General features: G+C 47.6%; 1 protein-coding gene across 4 annotated transcripts in view; it reads left to right on the top strand.

Annotated features, from left to right (window-relative positions):
• Nucleotides 1-325: 325 nt before the first annotated feature.
• Nucleotides 326-22,734, top strand: part of eif2ak3 (eukaryotic translation initiation factor 2-alpha kinase 3) — a 45,202-nt gene continuing 22,793 nt past the window's right edge. Inside the window, exons 1-2 of one of the 4 annotated variants that reach the window (XM_006629568.3) lie at nt 326-993; nt 18,754-18,883. In XM_006629568.3, the coding sequence (XP_006629631.2) occupies nt 710-993; nt 18,754-18,883 (414 nt within the window). In that variant the 5' untranslated portion in view covers nt 326-709. Of the gene's footprint in view, nt 994-1,047; nt 1,588-2,375; nt 2,399-11,696; nt 12,340-18,753; nt 18,884-22,734 lie in introns of those variants that run through there. The other 3 variants (XM_015344632.2, XM_069189053.1, XM_015344633.2) reach the window with 3 other exon arrangements.

Below are 22,734 nucleotides of genomic sequence, written 5' to 3' on the forward strand. Positions count from 1 at the left end.
CGCAACCCCGGAGGCACAGTAACGAATCCCTTCTGTAGTAACTCTCCCATAGCAACGAATGTGATCGACAGCTCTTGCCGTCCAACCAGCAGCTTCTTGTGGTTTCGCGGTCAGGCTAAACGCACCACTCTCCGCCAGAGGTAAACGGTACTCTCCTCTCGATTGGCTGCAACGTGTCCATAACCAACCAATCAGCCCCTCAGTTTCTACCGACAACACCGCCCATTGTTCCCATCCGAGTAGGCTGGGCTGTCAAGTCCACGACCAATAGAGTGATATTGACAGGACAGAGGACCAATCACCTCTATTGTTTGGAGGGCTGAACTGCCGGCTGGAGTCCTTGTTTGAGTGACATTTCCTTGCGCCAACTGGGAGGAGATGAGTACATCGGTGACTGGGATTGACAAAGATGCTGCCCGATAGGAGTGCTGCAATCTGTATTTACCTGGAACGAACGTGCATCTCCGTCCAATGCGTGTGTGGAGACAGGGTGGGCTGAGCGTTGCTAGGGCAGTCTCGCCGTCAAGTATAAAGGGAATAATATGGGGCTCTAGTGGCTGTTCATGTTTACGTTAAGGAAGGAGGTGGGAGGGAGAGGAAGAACTTGCCTTTAGTACTGTAAATAATTTCAACTTTGATATCGTGGTGTCTTTTTCCGTCCCTGTGCCCGATCGCTCATTTTCCCTTCACTAATGTACCACTCCTACAAATGGAAAAGGGGTCTCAGCTTGCAAACGTGAGCCTTTCCCTCCTGCTGCTCTTGCTGCTGCTCCGGGCACACGGTCCTGTCGGGGGCCAGCCGGACACCGACACCGCCGCCGCCGCGGGGCCGCAGGCGGCCGAAGATGGTCCGGGTGGAATGGAGCGGGGCCTGGAAAGCGTCGGGGCTGCCTCGGCTCTCGGCGATGTGACCGTGGAGGACGACGAGACCGGGGGAGCCGGCGAGGGCGACGAGTCGTCGGGGGAGACTGGCGGAGACGACAAGCTGAAAAGGTACGAAAAAAAGTTATTACATGCTGCATGGAGATCCGTCTCGCCCTAGCCCATGGTCGTTGTCGCTTGTTTTGTTTTGTGAAGTCACGGGAGTCACAGACGGATCTGCCCCGGCTTGTAGGAGGATGTGCAGCTGGGGGGTGACCCCCCTAATGCACTTTTCACCCCGTGTCACACGCGAGGGAGGCGAGTGTGTCGCGGACACCGAGCTCTTCTCGTCGTTACGGACGTGCCGTTGAATCTGAGCTCCGAGTGTCGCCCTCGGAGGGGCGGCGGGTCTCCCGGCGTCGCACAGCCGGTCCGGGTGTCCCCTCGCCCCTGCCACGCGTTAGTCTCCGTCGGGCGTCCCTTGGGCGGGCACAGTCGAGCGACAACTTCGCGTTTTACAGAAGTGCAGATGCAGTTCACTGGCGATATGGTCGTGCTACGTGTGAGGAAACTGTTGTCTCGGTTATTAACCTCCCCTCCTCACGCATCACTTTCATTTTTGACAAACGTCCTCTGCGAAGGAGCTGGAGTTCCTGCAGTAGTGACTGGGCTCGTCTCTACCCCCCCATCACCGCCAGGACACAGACAGGTGTTGAATCCGAACAGGTCACCATTTGACCAAAAGTCTCCTCCCGGTCGAAAAGTTTGTTTGCGGGTTATATATTATTAACTATCTTTTTGTACTTCAACAAGTACAAAAGTTACAAGGCGCCGTTTTCTTTCTGCCGTGCTTTTACATTTTTTGCCCGCAGGGAGCTTGTTGCCCTTGCGGTGTGCGGCAGGCTCTGCGGGCCCCGGTGCGTGTTAGTGTCGAGCTTCCCGGGTTAAAAGGCTGTTTGCAGCAGAGCACAGGGTGTCGTGTTTTTTTTACAGCGCACATATCGGCTAGATGACAGTTTTCACTTCCTCCCTTCCACACCTCACCGAGAAATTCGCCCTTTGTTTTGCGTAAAGAGCCGCGGGCTGCGAGGATGCGGGCTGCGAGAGTTCCGTCTTGCTCGTGTTAAACATCTGGACACCAGAGGCGGTTAACCCCGAGAGCAGCACGTCCCGGGGCAGGGCTCTGCTGCATTGCTAGCACGCTGAACCTGAAGGGGGAAAACCATTCTCGATAAACCCTTATGAAACATGAACTTAGGAAAGTGACTTTTCGTGACTGTGAAAAGAAGACGACGCGGAATGCTTCATAAATAGCGGGTTGTATACTGTATAAGGACAAAAAGACTCCAAACCAGCCCCGTCTCTTCACTTTCCCCTGAAACTTCACGAACTCGGGAGGGAGAAACCACTTTTCATGTCTCGCAAGGCAAGTACAAACTCCTGTCTCCGTAAAACAAGGCCGTAGGATCCTTCTTGAAAAAGCTATTGTTGGAAGAGAAACTGAAGAACTGCAAGGCTTTAAGAGAAAAATGAGATGGTGAGAATCGAATATCCTGTTAACACTTGGCGTAACTAACGTTACGGCATCCCGGCATGTGCGTCTCCTGTGGGATTTCACAGCAAATGCCAAGGAAACCGGCTGTGCTGCAGGGATGAGCAAGGCTAGTATTCATGGCAGAGAGCAAGGCAGTGGTGAGTGCACTGTGGGGAGCTTCAGGCTAGAGCTGCAGAGGCATGTGCTGAGAGTCGGAACAGCGAAGAGCTGGGAATGGTATCGGGTGAAACGCCCGTCTCCTGATCCGCAGGTTTTTTGTGTTGTAGTTGGCGATGGATGGGACTCGATTCCAGTTCATTACCTCCTGTGGGGCTGCCAGTTAACCAGTTGTGTGAGGCAGGCTTATTCCTCCAGCCTCCATATTGGGAGCAGTTTCCACAAGTTGGTTGTTAAGTTAAAATCGAATGGAATTGTTTTACTGTCTAATAAAGGGCTCCTCTAAAACTAAAGACAGTGTTTAGTCAGGGCAGCTGCCTGTTATTGTGATGTGGTGGCTCTAAAACCTCTGTGCTGTGCTCAGCTCTCTCCAGTCTGGCGATGCGGTGGTGCTGTGCTCAGCTCAGCTCTCTCCAGCCTGGCGATGCGGTGGTGCTGTGCTCAGCTCAGCTCTCTCCAGCCTGGCGATGCGGTGGTGCTGTGCTCAGCTCAGCTCTCTCCAGCCTGGCGATGCGGTGGTGCTGTGCTCAGCTCAGCTCTCTCCAGCCTGGCGATGCGGCGGTGCTGTGCTCAGCTCAGCTCTCTCCAGCCTGGCGATGCGGTGGTTCTAGAGCTGCCTTGCGGCGCCATTAACAGGGAGACTTCCTGGCAGGACTCCATGTTGGCACCCCAAGGCTGCAGTGAGTCGTGCATGGAGAGCTGTCGGTGAGATCTTCAGCAGGCACTGCTCTCCTGTGAATTTGGAAGAAGGCAGAGATCCCATACTGAGCGCATTGTTGATGGTAGTGAGGAGCGCTGAGTACAGATGATGAATTAAATCACTACAGTCTTCCCGCAGGGCAGATTTGTGTAGTTCTCAGATACTTTGTTTTAGTGCACTCTGTTGCCCGTCATTCTCCCCCCCCTTGTAGTACAGTAGGTGTTCTCCTCGTTCGTTGAGTTCCAATGCTTTTTAGCAGAATTGGCCCCGTTAATGTTTGCTTGAACTTATTTAATTAGTGGTGTCTCCATCACGGCGTCTTTTGATTTCATAGGCGAGTATGGTACGTAATTTAAAATTGGTGTGCTTTTTATGAAACTTGCCAGAGTGTTGAGCAATTCAAAATAAAGCAATAATCTTAACAGTTAGGAAAGAAACAGGTGTGATTAGGTTTCAGTGTATTTGGAGTTCCTGCCAGTCCTGGCAAGAGAATTCAGTCAGTTATGGATACAGCAAACACAAGCTTAGTCATAGTGCAAATCCTTGTTTTGGCTATACATGGGGGATTGGGATTTAATTGTTCAGATTGTTTTTCAGTACATTGTTCTTAGAAAATTATGATTAATTTGCTTCCATTAAAGAATACATGTAAACTGGCATTGTAGGTTTCCACTTGGTCATGCAGGTTACACCCTATGTAGTGCAGGCTAGAGATTTTAAGGGTTGAATCCTGTGCATCATTTCTTCTGTTTCTTTGGACTCTCCGTGGATCATGCAGAGAAGATAGTGTGGGTTTGAATCTCCCCATTCTGTGACGCATACTGGTTGTAGCAAGCAGACGTTTGCCCCAGCTTACCTGTGTCCTGTCTAAAGCCAGCTGATCGGGGCTGCTTAGAGAAACAGTCCTGGGCCTTTCTCTCAAGGCAAACCCTTCTCTTCAGCCCTGCCAAAGCAGAACGTAGACTCGGTTATAAAGGATTGTTGCATCTTGTTCTTCTGCACTTCAGATTCCCCATGGCCCTTAGTGTGGAGCCCTGGAGAGGAGGGAGGTGCGAGTGTGCTGGCGGAATACACAGTATGAACAGTGTGGAGCTGTTGGACCTGTGTGTGTGGTGAGGAGCCTTGCTGATGGCTGACAGGGCAGAGAATGGGGATTTCCACGCTCTGTGGGCATGTGACACCATGGCACCAGAATCTCAGGAGCCTCCCTCTTGGCTGGAGCACGAAAGAGAGAGAGGAGGCGGACTGCTCTCATGTGCCCACATCTTGCGTGTCGATCTGCTTTCATTCACTGTTTACTTTCCCTGACGTCCGGTGACGTTCAGTGTTTGGACAGAGACAAGGCAGTGAAGGCGGGGTTTCGTAGACTGTCTTACTTGTGCAGGAGGAATCAAACTGCTGACAGTGCAAACCTGACTGCAAGTGGAAGGTGTGTGATTTGCACACCTGAAGGGCAATGTTTGTTGGGCACTTGCTTGCAGTTTTACTTCTTATGTTTTCTTTGGAAGTGGCATGGGTGTGTGGAGGTTACGGCCGCTGCCTTTCAGATCTTGGGTTCGGGGTTTGATTCCAGGCTGGGGTGCCTTCTGTGTTCAGTATGCATTTTCCTTCCATGTTCACACGTTTTCTCTGGGTGCTCAGGTTTCCTCCTGCTGTCCACAGACAGCCTGCCTGTGTTAATTTCATCTCTGAGCTGTCTGAGTGCGTGAGAAAGTGCCTTGTGCTTCTGGGATTGACTCTAATTTGCCACGGTCCTTCCTAAGAATAAACAACTTTCTGGACTTTTTTCACGCCAGCTGGCTTTGTGATGCTAGTTAGACAGCTGTATCATAACTGCTGGCACTAAAACGGTGTGTCTTGTAACATTTATTTCCTAACAGATTTAAGTTGGAAGCACATGTTAAAACTATGTGGAAGTGCATTTAAAACTGTCAACAGTAGTTGCATCTTTACTCAAAGGTTTGTGGGGGTATGGAACACGTTACTCAGTCATTTTGACGCTGATATACTGTCTCTTTCCAAAAAGAGCTGGATGAGATCCCTGGGTCTGTTAACTACCAGTCAGGCTAATGGGCTGAATGACCTCCTCACATTTGTAACCGTTCTTGTGTAAATGTGGTTCAAAAATTGTCCCCGAACATCATCTGTTTTGAGATAAAAAAAAATTCAACAAATGCAGTTTGTCTTGATGTCTCACATTTTGACAGTAATGGGGTATAACATAAACAAAGTCAAGAAGTCATTTTTAAAACCTGGTCTGGGTCAGCATATTCTTTTCAAATACTTTACATGAAATGCCTTTTGTATCTTTATACTTCTTTTCATATTTAAATGATCGAAATAAAGGGCCCTTGAGAAGTTTTACAAAATTCAACAAGAATTCTAGTTTTGTTTTATACCTTTCGGGCACGAGTCTCCAAGTTCCAGAGATGTGAAGAGATTAGATTTCTTAGTTTTCGTTGGAGGTCTTTGCAGACATTACCCTGGGCCCTCTGAGTGACTACTGCTGCTTTCTGTACTTGTCATTTAACAGGACTAGGATGTGCTGTAAAACTGCTCTTTAGAGGGCAGTACTAGCCATAGAGGGCCAGTATACTGTGTATTAAAGCCACAGATCTGCCTTCTCAAGCACAGGCTCATTCCCCATCCTTTGCTCTCACACAAGCATCTAGAAAGAATCCCCTGAAGGCTGCTTTTGGGAAAGAGCCTGCGTGCTGTACAGAGGAGCCGGAGGCTGGAACAGAACTCTCTTCAGCAGGTTCACCTGCTGCTGCTCCCTCGCGGTGGCTTTGGAAGACTGTAAGCTGTAAGCTGGGACGGTTCTGGGACAGAGCAGAAGCACAATCACTTCTGTCCCCATTTGGATGGGATCCTTTAGAAGACTTTGGATCTGGACAGGAGTAAAAGGAATCTCGGCCTGTTCCACGCATGGTGGTACATGTACTCTTGATAGACACCTGTGCTGCAGCTCCTGCTGAGAAAGTTGCTTTTGGTGCACCGAGCTGAGCTGAAGGAACGCCCGCTGGCCGGTGCTGGACAAGGTGACCCCTGCAGACTATTGGTCTTGTGCTATCTGAGCAGGCACTGTATTGTGCTGGTGTTTGTTCTTGGCCTCCTATCTGAACACAGTGCAGTTAGCCGCTAGCCTAACTGCAGGACCAGAGATATTGGGAATATTTTACAGCAACTTGGTCACCTTGTATCCTTGCCCATTTGTGAGGTGACTTCTTGTAACGGGACCGGCATGACCAGAACATGTTTCTCAGTGGTACCGAAGCTGTATAAGCCGACCTTTACCACAACATGAAAAAGGCATGGAGCACAAGCTGTTGTGCAGAGTGATGAAGGATGTTCAAAGGACAAGGAATGTCGTGGAAGTTGGTAATGACTTCTCCCTCTGTTGGACAGTGCGTGGAGAGAAGGACACTAGGGTGTTTCACTCTTCCATTAATATACAGTATAAGACCCATGGTTTTAGAGCTGTGGTTGGCATAGCATTTTTTGTTTTTCAGCATTTCTCTGTTTTCCTAAATAACTGGAGTAAATGATAACAGCATTTAAGGCTAGCTAAGTTGCAGGAGCTTTTGGGTGATGTGACTCGCTGACCCTTCTTTGGCAATTTGATTGAGGCAACACAGCCGTCCCATCCCATCCCATCCCTTCCCATAGCTAGTGTTGGAGTGACACCATGGGCCCTTCACAGGGCACTGGTGTCCTCCTGGGCACTGTTCCTGTGATTGGTTATGGCTGCCTCTGTCCTGATGGGATTGGTTAGTTGCACACAGGTGTATGTTTGGATCCAGGGCTTTTGTTCAAAGCTGTTTGTTGGTGGCTGGTACTCCGTTTTAAACCTCACAGTTGATCTGAAAGCTGCAGATGCCATTGTGTCACTGGGGCATCGAAAGAAGGCAACAGGAGAGAAGCTGACGATCCACCGGTGGCTGTGTTCAGTGAAGGAAAGGGGGAAGCCAAGCTTGGAGTGGGTAGTAATTACATGAGGGGTATGGCTCAGGGTTTGGAGCAACGTGAGCTGTTTCGTTAGCCTTGATCCAGTGCTCTGAACTGCTGTGGCTTGTGCAGAAGGCCAGTCGTGTCCTACAGAGCACCGCAGCCACTGTCAATTCATCTGGCATGCTGGAGTCAAACAATACACACTACAAACTACTTGCATAGTGTGTAATCTTCAGGCTTTATATATAGAGGTCAGTTTTATTTCTAGGTGTGTTTTCACTTAACATTAAAGCTCCTTCTTGCGAGGCCTGAGCTCGAATTTGCAGATGGTCCTCTGCAATGGACCTTGAGTGATGGTCAGGAATCGAGGTGGCCTATGTACAGAAATCCATTCTGTCCTCATCTGAGAGGGTCGAGGTGATCTGGAGCCAGCCCTGAACAACAAGAGGTGTACAGTAGGACTATACCCTGGACACACATCTGTAACACACAAGCTCACAGATGCCAGTTACCCTACATGGTGCCTTTGGATGTTGGGAGCAACCTAAAGGAATTGCATTTGGATAAGGGAGAACATGCAAACTCCACAGAAAAAGTTCTGAGTCTGGATATATCAGAATCCATAAACACCTCCTCACGGTTTTGCCTTCAGAGAATAACTTTTTTGACCCTCTACTGTTATAGCACCATGTGCTGTAATGGTTAATTCCAAGTGCAAACTTCTTTCTCAATGGGCATTAAACCATCATGAATCTGTGTATGGGCAGCTTTTCTCTGTTCCAGGATGGAATCCTGACAGTCCCTATTCTCATTTACTCTGCATTGACAACGGCACTGTAACATGCAGAATCACATACAATATTTTTCTTGGTAATTTTTGGTGCTGAAACTGAGGCAAAAGCTTTGTGTTTATACTGTGTTGAGCACTGTTTGTGTGTACAGTGGGCTCTGTATCAGCTGGAATATGCTGGCCTGTAGCCTGATGAGCGTTCTGGCATTAATCCAGATGATGGTTATGTTCTTGCGCCTCAAGATGTGAGGCTGTTTCAGATGTGAATCCCTCTTCACTGTGAAGTGGTGGCAGTTAGTGTGAAGTTAATAAACTGAGCTCTTGAGGTTTCGAGAGCTGCTGTGCAGTAGAGTGAAGAGTAATCCCTTTCAATCCACACTGCGTTTACTGAGCTTGAAGTTGCCCGTGACAGTGGCTTCTTCCCATGCAGTGTCTGACAGCACGGAGCCAGTGCTGGAGTGCAGAAAGTATATAGCTACGCATTTGGGTGTTCACACGGTTATTGGGCTGATGTAGATGGAAAATCTTCTCTCCCTACCAAGTTCTCTTCTGTGAGCACCTGCTGTCACTGCACTGTAATGCACAGAGTTGGTGGGGCACATTTGTACACTTTGTCTTGATGACATACAATGGCAACCAGAGAAAAGTGGAATATAAGTGGGGTTAGAAATTCAGGAGGTTTCTCCATTTCTTTGATGGGCAGCCTGTGAAAAGCCTGACGCTTTATCTCTAGTGTCCCGGGCCTCTTTTCCCCTAAAGGGCCGACTTGCTCAGGGTCGTTTGTTCTCTCTGGGCTGCAGTCTGGGGTCAAAGGGGGCAGCAGTGTGTGCATCAGCCAGCCGCGTGGGAGTGATCCCGTATTAATTACAGAGGCTCCAGTGAGAGGGGACTGTGCCAGACTGCAGGAGGACATTCGTGCTGCCCTCCATTGACCCCTGATCTCATTGTTTGGGTAATGACTAACTACTGTACTGATTAAGATGGGCCAAGGTACAAGAACTGCCCAGGTCTTTAGACAGCCTGTGGTGATCTGATGATAAGGACTTACAAGGAGGATCTTGGGAATCTTATGTTAGTTCTTGGTGCTCTGTGCAGAGATTCAGCCTTGTCCGCACACTGACTTTCTCCATCTAGTATCCTTGTGCGGGGTTCAGGTATCCCAGCAGGCGCAGGAGTAGCCACTGTACTGTAGGTGCAGATTGCTTGGAGACATTGCTGAAATTTAGTCACAGTGTCTCAGCTGCAAGACAAATGCTTAGTAAGTGTTTATTAAAGGGCTTTGTGTTTTTGAGAATGGAAAATTCTTTGTCATCAGACTGACTTTCAAAAACATGAATTGCCGTTTACAAAGCTGAGATCTTGTGAAGAAGGTGTCGCGTTGATTGTGAGGACTCTGCGCGGCTGATCTGGGCCTGCGCGTGGCCAGAGAGCAGAGCTGGCAGCACGGCGGTACCCGGCTGGTCAGGCGGCCGTCAGCGGTGTTGGGAGTACTGGACACATGGGGTGCCGCATCCCCCTGTGAGGATGGAGGGGAGGAGCGTGGTGAACATGGGTTCCAGTTTCAGGTGGCAATTACACAGGTGACTCTTGCAAATGCCTGCTGTATAAACGTGTTCTCTTCACAATGTCATTTCTTCTCGATGGATTTACCATAAAATTAATGTGCAGCTGTTCATCCCAGGAAGCCACATCCAACTGGAGATGCATGTAGCTGCTCGGTGGCACAGATGAGGCAAGTCCTCGGAGAGGGTGGCAGCTCGTTGGTCCCGTTACGGCTAGTTACAGAGTCTGCAGTGTGATTCAAGAAGCGCTGCTCTGCTGGAGCAGGGCGACTTGCTCCGAGCAATCCTTTGACTCCTTTGCGCTGTTCAGATGAAATCTGAAGTCAGAGGTGCAGTAGACAGCGGACGGTAGAGTTCTGTGGAAGTTCATGCAGAGTGGGAAAGGGCACAAGGTTGGGGTTTGAAGTTTGGCAAGAGACTAACTCTGTTACTAACAAAGCTTGCAGTCAAAAGGAGGCAGATTGATGGCTAATTGATCCAAGACTCTCACCCAGCTGATTCTTGAAAGCAGATGCGGTATCGGCTTCAGGAACCTGGCTAGGCAGCTTCTAGACTTCCACAAGCCTGTGTAAACAATTTCTTCCTATTCTTGGTTTGAAATGCACTTTCCTGTAGTTTTTTTTTCTCATTCGTTTATGGAGCTGTTCTGTATTGTTGCGGCTGTACAGCATGAATATTGTTCCTTTAGAGGCCAGTGAACAGTAAAACTTAAACACTTTTGCATGTTATATGACTGACATGCATTTAAAAATGTATTTCATGGACAATGGAATGCTTAGCACTTGTAGTGTTAACACATTTACTCCATCATGTAGCACCGAGTGCAGAGGAACCAAGTAAAACAGGCGGGAATGTCTTCAGATTCTCATTAGCACTGTTTGTTGTTGTCAGTCCTGACCCTCAAATTAGGAAAACAAATCTTTGAGTACTTGCTTTCTTGATGTCTTCCCTGGCAGGTGGCTCATTTTAATAAGCTTGTCTTTTTCAAGTGTTATGTGTTGATCTCACTACATCTTTTTTTAAAGTGTTGGACTTCGCAGAATAGGTTTTACCCGGAGTGTGGCAGGTACACCACCAATTCTTGTGACTAAGCTTTCTCCTTTAAAAAAAAAAAAAAAAGTCCACAGATTTAACAATTTGTAAAAGCAAGGTCTTGTTACAACGTTGTATGAGTTGCCTGCCTCGCCTCAGGTTCTTCTCTGTTCAGGCTGTTTATTTGCTGTGTATAATGGGATTGTATTGAAATCTGCTACTGCGGGTTTTTCCCCAAAACTTTGAATCTATTTTTTTGCTACAAGAGGGAGCTCATTTAGTTTGGTGGTAGCCTCAGCTAGAGGGTCGTCCATCTCCAGGAGTCCTCTGCTGTGGTTTCTCCAGGTCGCGCTCCTGTATGCTCGGATGTCAGACAGGTGATGTTTGAGAGCTTCTGCAGATGTGAAGGCTGGTTTTAGCACTGTAAAACACTGAAAACTCGGAGCCAAGCGCTTCAGGTTTTTCATCCACACAGCGGTGTTGGCTTTAGGTAGCTGTCTCTTAAAGACAAAGTTAGTTATGTCACTTAGATGGGAGTAGAATGTGTGCCGAGACTGTCACGAAGATATCATCAGTGGCAGACTAACATTGAAGCAAATGATGTTGTAGTTTAATAAAACTATTCTCTGGACGTTCGCCCTCCTGCAGTTCTCTTGGTTTCGGTAGGTGGTTTCTCAGTGGGATTAAATGGCTTGTGGTGATGCTCTGCGAGGTTCCCAGATCGTCACCAGCAGCTGTGCCTGGTGGCTGGAGGGGCGAGGCGGGCTGGGCGCTTGTGGTGCCGAGCCTGCGCTGCCTAGCATCCCTCCCCTGCAAGTCAGCAACACCTCGGCCTCTGCAGGGCTGCCTGGCACTGGGACCCTGCTCCCCGTCTGGCTCCCTCTGCCTACTGCTTAGCAACAGCGAATCAGCCAGATGGAGTTGGGCAAGTAGTTGGCCAATTAGACTAGAGGAAGGGAGTGTGTAGAATTTGAGTTAGCCGCGTCTGAGGGGAGGAGGGGGAGAGAGAAAGAGTTCATGTCCTTGTTTTGTTTTTCGCTGTCTGGTTCTGTAACCGGGGAAAGTTGTCAGGTTTATTAATAGCAGCCAGGCCCCTGATGGTGGTGCTCTGGTGGGCACAGGTGGGGTGTGACGGGCGCTCGTGCTTCAGTGCTCTTCTCCAGAACTCCGGGATTATTTGGGGGGAATTGTAGCACTGTTAGATGTTAAGTTTTCCTTTTGAGCCACGTAACGTGATGGATGCAAGAAGAAAGCTCTTGAACAGAAGTAACTGGACATTGTCGTGCAGGGCGCGCCAGGGGAAAGGAGTTGGCTTTTTCTCTTCTCCTGCCTGCAGGAACCTGCTTTTTGCCGTTCTTCAGGCTCTTATTTTGAAAACTCATTAAAAACTTCTCTTCTTCTGTGTTGTGAAGCAACTAAGTGTTATTCAGTTTTTTCCTTGGAGATTTCAAACTTTTTTTCCTGTTGTCTTGCGTTGAGAAACCTGGCTAAGTACCACTGTGCAGTGCAGAAGCTCTTGCTGTCCCGGTCTGCATTCTTATCTGGGGCTGGCTTACTGTCCTGGGATGTCCTTCTGCCATTGAGGAAAACAGCAACTTGGGGATTTCTTGGTTTACTGATTCCCAGTTTCCTGAGCCAAGCCTAAGTGCGGATGTGCTGTCCTGACGGCATGAGCAGTGGTGCAGAAACTTCGCAGAGCAAATATGCACGGGAAGTGTGCTGGTGCTGAACGGTAAGGTTCTGGCCGGTCCGAACAGCGAAGTGCTCGAGTTCCAGGATCTGTTTACAGATCACAAGTAGAGCAGGACCCTGCAGTACTGCAGCATTGGGTGGGGGAGGAAAAAGAGGGGGGCACTAGGACCAGATTATCCTGCCTGTGTTGCTGGCTCCCTACTGCTTAGCAACAACGAATCAGCCACACAGAGTGGGGCGAGCATCTGGCCAATGAGCGAGAGGGAGCGCGGCGTGTCTGAGTTTGATTTAGCCGCGTCTGAAGAGGAGAGAGGAGGGGGTTCAGGAGTGGTGGTGTGTCGGTGTGCATGCAAGTTCATGCCCTTGTTTTTATCGGCTGGTTTTATAACGCTGGAGAGTTAAGTCCTCCGTTTTCGGTGGTCACTGCAGAATTTGATCAGAATGCGTAGCAGATGAAGTAGGGCGTGTGTGTTTCGAAGATGAGTATTCTGCGTGGGTTGCGAGTCTGGAGGAGGGCTTCTTCAGAGCGTATGATTGAAAGTAGAGCATGTTTATGAGTTTTGTTTGACTTTTGAATGACATGTTTTTGTGCGGAGCTAAGGAATCTTGAGCGCGGTGATCAGGTCCAGTATTTTTAATGGAGAATATGGAGTCCTGCTCCATTCCTCAGTGCAATCCCTGCACACTCTGCTATTAATACAAGGGAAATCCCCCCTCTGTACTGCAGTGCACTTCTACTGCACCCCATCATTCCAATGAGGAGCGTTAGTGAGTCAAAAAACAAACCCACTGTCTTCTTCATGGCACCTTTAACATATCTGTAACAGCTCTTTGCATGTCAGCAATGTTTTACTAAAGTAACGCAATGTGACTTAATCTAAAACCAGCCCATTGCGCTGGAATCATGTTAGACAGGACCCTTTAATTTAAGAGGGTGCCATACCTTTTTTTTTTTGTAGGAACAAAAATGCATTTTTCTGTTCCTGCAATAATTAGCACAGATCCAATCGAAGTAAAATCGAGCTGAGGAAGGGCTGTTTAGATTTCTTCTAGACACCAGCGAAATGCTGTGGAGATGTGGGGGGCTGTCAGTGAGCACAATCCAGTCTGCTCTCGTGCAGTGGGTGACCTTGTCGGAAGCCCTGGTCCCGTCCCGGGATTGGAGACCAGTAAGTGAAGCTCGGGAAAGTGCCGAAAGAAGGAATAACTGCAAGTCGCCACAGGAGAAAGCAGTTGTCGTATTGCACACACCCATGTAGTTTATTCAGTAAACAAAGCTGGATGACAAGTGCTTCTATAGGGGTGCGATTTTAGTACACCAAAGACTTTGTGTGCATCCTTGTAACAGAACTTCTCAGCCACCTGGCTGATTTCAGTGCACAAGACAACTCACAGGGGTCAAATGTTGCATCCCCAAAGTAGTCACTTCTGATCGTCTGTTTATAGAGATGGAGCATGACGGCAGGAACCCTGTTCCTACATATGTAGGAGTAAGAGTGAACTTGGCTGTCTTCTCGGACACCGGGTACTCTGATTGATCGTTGTGATCGCAGCAGAAAAGATTTCCCATTCTCTGAGAGGATGGTGAAAGGCAGAGTGGACAGGTGGACCTTTATCTAGTTTCCAGAGATCATTGGGTTCAGCTCTGCCGATGCAAGGGGGTCTTGTCTGCAGTGAAGCATGTGAAAATCTCCCATCCCTGGTGCTGCTGGCGCCGGCCAAGCTCTGCCAGTCAGTATTGATTGACAGCATTGAGCGAGGAGACGCGCCCAGCAGTGCCAGTGACAGACACATTTTGCTTCCACTTCCTCAAATTAGAGCTGTTTTAAAAAAAAAACGTACTCCCAACCCCTCGAGCTCTAAAAATATTTCGGAGCACACGCAGCATGAAAACTTTTTTTTTTTTAGGTCAGAAAAAGTCTTGGGCATTTCCAAGGAGAACTAGGTTGTTTTCCTGCTGTAGTCGCTCCTCTCAGCGAGGAGTGGTGGCAGTACAGCGATTGTGGCTTGGTGCTACAGCATTGGCGCCCTGTCCCATCACCCAGCCCTAAGCCTCCTGCCTGCCCCAGTAGGGTGTGGCACAGGCTGCAGCAGAATGGGAACCTCGACACACTGCCCTAAAGCATATTTTATTTGTTCCCCTTTTACCAACTTCGCATAAATCACTGCCATTTTTCCAGAACCCGTTTCACAAACGTGTACTTGTGAACCTCTCTCCTGCCTGCAGAGCTTTGAGTTCAGGAGAGAGTGTTGAGGATACATTCGGTGTACCCACTCGGCAGAGCTCTCCAGAGTACTGGACTGTCTGTCCCAGGAGCAGAATGTGGAATACTGGAAGTTGTGTGTACAAATTAAACCACTTTCTGACAAGATAAAGGATGAGGGCACTTCTTAAACAAGCAGAATAAATGCTTGTACGTTTTGCCATTAAGAATTTTTCTGAGAATTTTTGCCATTAAGTTAACAAGTTTAAGTTGTTTTGTATAGCAGTTTAAGTGTTACCTCTTTGTAATGTCTTCTGGTTACTTTGAATTTTAGTTGTCAAAAACTGGGCCAATGTCGTTCGTTTTGGCTCGGAGGTCTATGCAGGGTGCCCAGCATTCCTTTGGCTTCTGTGCACTTTCCACATACGCCACTGGAGATGGAGATGTCAGCTCTGTGACCTGCCTCCACACACCTTGTAGGCTGGGAGTGCTGAGCAGTCAGGTGCACCTGTGTGTTTCAGCAGGTACGGAGGCAGGCTGGCACGCGGCAGCACCGCTCTGCCCCTGGCCGCTCGCTGCCCGCGTGCCTCTTATTCATCAGATCGTGCCGATTGTGTGTCTGTGCCCCAGACAGAACTGGGATCGGCGCACGAGAGAGGGCTGTGAAACCGCTGCCTGCTGCTGCACAGTTACAGCCAGATGCCTGCACTGATTGGACAGGGTCGAGGAAGGACGTGCTGATTTGCTGAGTGAAAAATGAGCCCTAGGGACACTCCAGTAGTAAGAGCAGCCCTGCTTTTCAATGGGCTCGGTTCCCTGTTGCACTGGGACCGAGTATGAGTGATGGGATTCAGAACTGCTGAGAAAAGTCATCTCCGAGTAGGCTGCCTGATCTGACTGTGTACAATACCCTTTCCTTTGCTGAGATGGACAAGTGTGGGTTCAAATTCTGATAAGTGATAGTGTAAATCATTGCAGCGTAAAAAAAAAAAAACATTATCACAAAGAAATTGACTATTCGCATCTTGTTTTGCAAGGAAATGCAGCATCTCTAAAATAGATTGAAAACATGGGAGCACCTGTGACATGTGTATGTCAAAGTGTCATTTCAAACAATCATTAACTTTCTCTTGGCATGCAGTAGAAATGTGAGGTGCCAGACTCTTCTCTTCACTGTCTCCTACGGGTGAGAGGTCTACTAAGTAGGATCTCCTTCTCTCATTCCACAGCTACAGGTGAAGGCAGCTGTGTCAGGATGAGACAGGAGCCTGAGGTGTGGTATGCAGCTGAGGCTGTGGGAGTTTGCAGTAACCCCCTGTCCCTCCTTTCTTCCTTCCTGCTTGCTTTGGCTCATGGGGAGCACAGTTTCTTTTTGAGGCTCTGTTCCTCTAAAATGTCGTTGGTTTTTGAAAGCACATTTCTTCAAACCTATGTTTTGATCCCTTGATTTGCCGTAGAGAGCGAAAAGGGGAAGGCACAAGGACCCAGAGCATCCTGCTCCCCCTGCATGCCTACTGCTTAGCAACAACCAATCAGCCCAATGTTTTTGGATAGCCAGTCAGCCAATTACACGCAGGGAGCGCACGTTTGGGCTCCCGAGTTGGAGTGAAGTCTGGAAGAGAAACAACACGTTTGGGCTGAGCCCTCCCTGCTTCAGCACAGGGAAGACTCCCTGCTGTCAATGGGGGACATTTCAGGAAAGATTGGAAATGAAACCAAAAAAAAGAAAAGTTAAAATTCTGGGTGGTGTTAACAGAGTGTGCTGGGCTGATACACTAATTTTGCAAATGTATGCTTTTCTGCCATATAAATTATGCATTTAAGACTATTAGTATGGTGATTTGCATTGGGTCCCTGTGGGAACCAGAAATATCTCTGTGCTAACTGCGTCTTGAATTGGTAATGGTTTTTAAACGCGATTGCTGAACTTCATGTGATACTTCACAGCAGACAGACTGTAGTGCACGTTAGGCCATGTCTGTGTCCTATAACTCCAGGGTATTGAATGACTTCTGCCTTGTTTGCCTTTCACACAGCGCTGTGCTTGGGCTGGGAGCTAGATGTCTTGCTGCCTGGCATTTTGGACCTGTCCAGTCAGTTTCCTTCTGTTTTCCCTTGGTCTCTATGACCAGATCAGTTTGCCTTGATTTGTTTTTATGTTCTCTGCAACAGAGGGCTCATAGGTATGTATTTTCTTTCAATTATTGACTCATATAGGTTTGAAAAAAGTGGTCTTGGCGAGATTTCTCTCATGATGTTGGAAAGAACTCCCGAGGTCTCTGTACGTTACACCAGGATTCTCATACCAGCAATGTGGGACATTTGCTAGGTGTGGAAGCCTTCAGTCTGCTTTCACTGGAATGCACCTGTAGAACACGACAATGCAGCAGTTAAACCCCCTCCACTGTGCTGGTGTGTCTGAGGAGAGCTCGGGAGCCGGTCTCTGGGGGAGTGCTGCCCGGTTCTCCTTGCGGAGAGCTCGGGAGCCGGAGAGCCGGTCTCTGAGAGCTGCCTGAAATGCTGCAGGCTTTTGTATGCGCACCCCCAAGCACACCCGAACTGCGCATGCAGGTCCTCGGTCTGTTTAAAGAAGTGTACATGCTTCCACTTAGTACCTCAGTGCAGTGGCTGTGCAGAGAATTTTAAATTTAAGATAGGTCTGTAAATATCTGAGATGATGCAGCATCTCTTTAAAACTTTGCTTTAAAACTCCTTGTTTTGTACACATGTCTAATAATAGACTTCCTGTGTTGTATGGCCGCTGCACACCTTCACCTTCATGTAAGAGAACTACATCTGGCCATCATCTCATCTTGTTCCAGTACCTTCAACTGGCTTTTTCTGCATCATGTCCTTGATTGCTGCTTCCTTGTTTTAAATGTGGCTCCGTCTTATACCTGTGTATTTGAACATTTGTGTCTGTGTATGCACACTAACCTGTGGGGTTACTGCGGGCAGTAGTACATGTGTTTGAGCTGGGATCTCTGACAGGTGACCTGATAAGTAGCCCAGCTCTGGGAGAGCCAACTGGTAAAGGGGCAGGCAGTAGTGACAACAGGCTCTTTCCACACTTTTTTCTTCTTGATCTGTGCTCGGTTTCTTTTTTCCTATGGCCTTTGTGTAATATGTTATGATAACCTGTTCGTTGTTCACTTTGCTGCCCCCTGAAACTAGTTTGCTTGTTGTTGTTGTTATAAGGTGATATCTGAGAGGGAAACTGCAGTCCCAATTTCTCCGACTGGTTCTTAAATCTCGTTGACAAACTAAATTCATTGACGTTCTAGAAAAATCTTGCAAGTGTTGAGTTTGAAAATGGTGACCGTTGTGAAGTGATGTGGCCTGTCCCCCTCACCAGTCACTGTGATGACTGCTTTAATGTGATGTACAAGAAGTACAGCTTGTGCAGCAGACATTTCACTGCAGTAATGTTGGTATGTGATCTGCATGGGGAGTTAACAAGTAGTATTTGTTGGCAAACGCGTCTCGAAATTGAGAGTGATATTTTATATTGGATTGGAAGAGAAGTATTCACAAGCCCACTTCTTTATGGTGTAATAAGGACACAGCACATCACCGGAGGTTATGTTGCCTCGTTCTAAATGGAAGAATATGGTAATGCACCAGGAAATTGTCTATTTTGTGATGTAAATTGGAGGAATGTACTGTGTACATATTACTTGCATTGCGGTTTAAAATACACTCATCAATGCTGATTTTTTCCAACCCTGAATTATAAAAATATGATCTTAGTTGCCCTTTAATTAAAAAAAACACTGACGTAAAACATTCGAACTTGTAGTTAATAATAAAACTAGTACTCTTCCAACCTCACTGGTCTGTGCAGTTAAAATGGTACCAGTCACTCATGGTTCTACTCCAACTCTGCTCCTGGTGCTCTGGTCACTGGAGGCCCCAGGTGGGGCAGGGGGGCCATGGAGGGGTCAGCTCTGGCCAGCGGGGCCCCACACAAGGGGGGAGGGGTGGGCCCTGCAGAGTGGTCAGCTGTGAGATGACCACAGGTGTGTGCTTGAGAGAACGCAGAGCCATGTGCAGTCATTGGCACATTCCTCTCATTCTGGCTCTGCTGTACTGTGTGCTGCCAGTCCCACAGGCTGCATGTTTCTGAATTGCTGAATAACTCTGTAGGAGGGCTGGGACAAGACGGGAGCAGCCAGACAGTCTTGGTATTGGCATGGGAAAACAGCTTATTTGGTGCAGTTTTTCGTTTACAGATCTGTTTGTCTCCGCAGGTCTCTGGTGATCATCAGTACCTTGGACGGGCGGATCTCGGCCCTGGACCCAGAGAATCAGGGCCGGAAGCAGTGGGACCTGGACATGGGTTCAGGCTGCCTGGTCTCCTCCAGCCTCAGCAAGCCAGAGGTAGCCCGACTGACACATTCCATGCATACTGTATGCCAGCTGCCCAACACACAGCCCTTGCAGCCCATACCAAACTAGCACAAGTGTTCTAGAGAGCTCAGTTATCACAAACTATTTTATTCATGATGGACACTATATAAAACTTAAAGCAGTCCAAGGTGCTTTGTGGGAATAAATTTGTACAAAACAACAATCCAGACATAAACTATCCATAAAACATAACCATTAGTGAAATCTAAAGTTTAAATAAAGTGTTTTAGACGGTACTGACAGTGTTACTGTAAAGGTCCTTTTCCCCATTGTGGTCAGACTGCCCATTCGGAGCCCTATAAGGACTCATTAGGTTCTGCAGTGGAAGAACAAGACCAGAGCTCTTGTCCCAGTGTTTAAGATCAGAATAGTAAGCTAAATAACATGGCTGTCAGTGGACTCTGGTCCGGAAGCGTTCCTCACTCAGGATTTGGGAGTGCCTCCTCCTGCAGTGTCCTTTTCTAGACCTCCCATTTGCTTTTAATTGAGCAATTGAGGCACATTCACCGAGTCAATACCCCTCTGCTGGATCCGTTTCTGCACTCCTTTCTCATAAGTTTCCGATGTTCTTCAGGTAGAGATTCTGTGATTCATAGCACATCTGAATATCATTTTCTATTGCATCTCTTCAGGGCGAGGTTGGGGGCTCACCCAGCTCTGCGTAGCCTGCTTACAGTATCTTAATGATTGGATAAGATAAGGAACAGACATTATTGCATATGTTATTTTTATAGTTTTAATTCAGGGTGTAGAGATATCTGCAAATGCTTTCTACATATGAATGAATGCAGCTGTTGTAAGGGAGTCCCATGCAGACGACGCCATTGAGAGATGACTGGAGGAGGACTGGGCCTCCAGAAGGAGCAGGAGAGGAATAGCCGAGCTCCCTTCATGATGATTCGAGCAAGGGACTTAAAAAGTGTGGGGCTGGTTTGTCAAAACTCCAAGACCCAACCTCTCCTGTGTTGCCAATTCAGTGTTCAGTCTGGGGAAAAAAGCAGTAGCTATCGAATTGGTACTTTACCATCTTTTTTTAAATCCAGTTTTTATTTAGAGGAAAATATAGAACCAAAGGGTAATAAATGACAATCCTGTTGTCTGGCATTGAGCATTCCCCCTGTCCTCAAAGCTCAGTACCTTCATGAATCCAGATATCCCTCCCTGCTCCCTACACCTCGCAGCTCAACACATGGCTGTGCCCGGGGTGGATTATGTTTGAATAGTATTTGCAGCTCTCTCCAGCCTTGAACAGTCTTTTCCCCGGCTCTTTGGACCTGCATAAAAAGCTGAGAAAAAGGTAAAGGTGTATTCCGTACTGACAAGAAAAGCAAAGGGACACACTTTTGGTATACCCAAAGGAAAAGCATCTGGGGAAAGTTCTTTTTTTCTTCTGTGTTGGACTCATCCACTGCGTTCGAACAGTACCACAAATGGCTCATTCCTCTTGATTTTCAGCTCTTATTGTGCTCAGGCTCTGCAAGTGATTTCCCTGTCATTCTTTTGGGGGGCAGTGCTAGCGAGAGCTCCTGGGGGCTCATCACCCCTGAACCCTCCTGGTATAAGGAGACCCCAGTCTGCAAAGCTGTGAGAATCGAAAGGCCAGATTGTGTGAGCGTGCCACCTTCTACTCGTCCAGTCTGTTAGCAGCCCACTTCCTGCACTGTCTTCACCAATCAGCTGTTCCTTCACTTACATTGCTAGTGGTTTTTTACTTTTTAGTCTAGAAGCATTTTTGTGTCTGCAGAGATGAGTAGTCAGTTTCCTGTGTGACATCAGCTCTCCAGCTGCAAGCACCTTATCTCCTTCGCACTGTTTGTTTGCACGTGCCTGCCTGATGGAGAGATTAGGAAAAGAGCTGCTTGCTGAAATTAATTGTGGTCATACACATCTCTGTTATTCACTTGCTTCCAAACCTCAGTTCTGTCATTCACTGTGCATGTGCATCCCAGGCCAGTGCAGGACTTCACCCTTACTGCCTTCACTTACTTAACCTTCATTGGCACTGGTTTAATCATTAGGACCTCCAACCAAGAGGAAAATGTTTTAACTTTTGTTTTTACGTCTGATTTTTTTTGTAAAGGTTCAAATTGCAGTTTATTCCCAACTACAGCTTCCCTTCTGTTGCCAGACTCAATAGGAAAGCTGATAAATTTTTTCTTCACTCCCTGCAATTAATGTTCATTCTCTTCTGCTCCTTACTGGTTTATAATGGATAATTCTGATTTAATAGATTTGAAATGTGTGACGGGTACACTAAATGTGTATGGTGAACATCTTATTTAATGTCCTGAAAGCTGGGTTTTTCCTATATTTAAAGTTGAGATATTGAAATTGTGTAAAATTCAAACAGGTAGATATGTATGTCTGTGTATAAGTCATACATAAGTTTTGACTTTGCTCCTCCAGTACTGTTGGAGGGAACCATATACAGTATAGACTTTCAGACTTTGCTTATTGATTAAATATTTTAGATTTATTTTGATTGAGTGGTGATTTGTACTCTAGAATGACTTTGACTGATGCCTAATGACTATATTGCCTCATTGATCAAAGAAATAGATTAAGTGCAGGTGATGAGAGGATATAACCTGTTGAATCATGAAATCGACGTTTTCCTGCCATTGGCTGGTTGAAGGCTGCACCAAGTCTGTGCGCTGTCACTTCTATGCAGACCAGCCTTGTAGACATTCAGGAGTGCGATACTGGCAGTTGGAGCAACAAAGATTTCGCACAACACTTGATGGGGAAAGTACACCAGTGTCTTGTCCTCCGCTTGTAGAGATTAATGGTAATGTGACAGCACTGGTGATGTCCCAGGTCCTCACGTGCTCCTGACGTGACAGTATTCCAGCTGCAGAATCCACAGCCCTATGCCACTCATGCGACAACAGGTTTCTTGCAGAGCGTTAGATGAGAAGGTCACAGTGCTCCGGATGCTCGGGTTTCCAGGTTCGAGTAGCGTTGAACGTGTGGCTTGGAACACGTGCCCTTTCACACGTCGCTCTGCGAGAGGAATGGAACAGATTCCCACAAGAAGAGGAAAGCCACCGGATGCGGAGAGTCACAGATGCACCTCTTACGTTGATTTCATCCGTTTTCTATCCGCTTCCTCAAATCTAGGGTTGCAGGGGAGCCAGGACCACTGTTGGCAAGAAATGGGCACAAGGCAGGGTACAGCCTGGACAGGACACCAGTCCGCTGCAGCACAGACACACGGACACACACACTTGTGCCGCGGGCTCATTTCCCAGAAGCCAATTAATCTACCAGTATGTTTTTGGACTGTGGGAGAAAAGCAGAGCCCATGGAGGAAACCCGCACGAATATGTGGACAGCATCCAAACGCCACACAAATAGCACCCCAGGTTTGGAATTGAACCCAGGCCCCCAGCACTGCAGCAATACTAGCTCCTTTGCCATTGTGCCGCCCTACAGTCCCTTTTGATCAGCCCTTTTCACGACAGAAATAAGCATAAGGAGTTTTCCTGTCTGTTCTTTAAAATTTCAGTACAGATTTTTCAAAAAGACTAGATTTTCCTGATAACTTTGTAAATTGCTGTTTTGTTTCCATTAGAGTTTAAACAAGCATGTAGAAGATATCTTCTGTGCATCGGACTAACCTAAGAGAACCAAGAGCCTGGTGCTGCCCCCTGCTGTCCTGTTGGCTGCTGGGCACCTTTAATGCCTTGATTTTTTTCCCCCCCTTTGCCTTTTTCTTCCTGAAAGTTACCTCTGCCTCTTATTTCAGTGGCACTTGTATGTAAAACAAACTTGCATTTTACCCATTACTACAGATGGGGAATTTTCCAGAAATTATTTGA

The sequence above is a fragment of the Lepisosteus oculatus genome, chromosome 1, assembly GCF_040954835.1.
Source record: "Lepisosteus oculatus isolate fLepOcu1 chromosome 1, fLepOcu1.hap2, whole genome shotgun sequence".
NCBI lineage: Eukaryota > Metazoa > Chordata > Actinopteri > Semionotiformes > Lepisosteidae > Lepisosteus > Lepisosteus oculatus.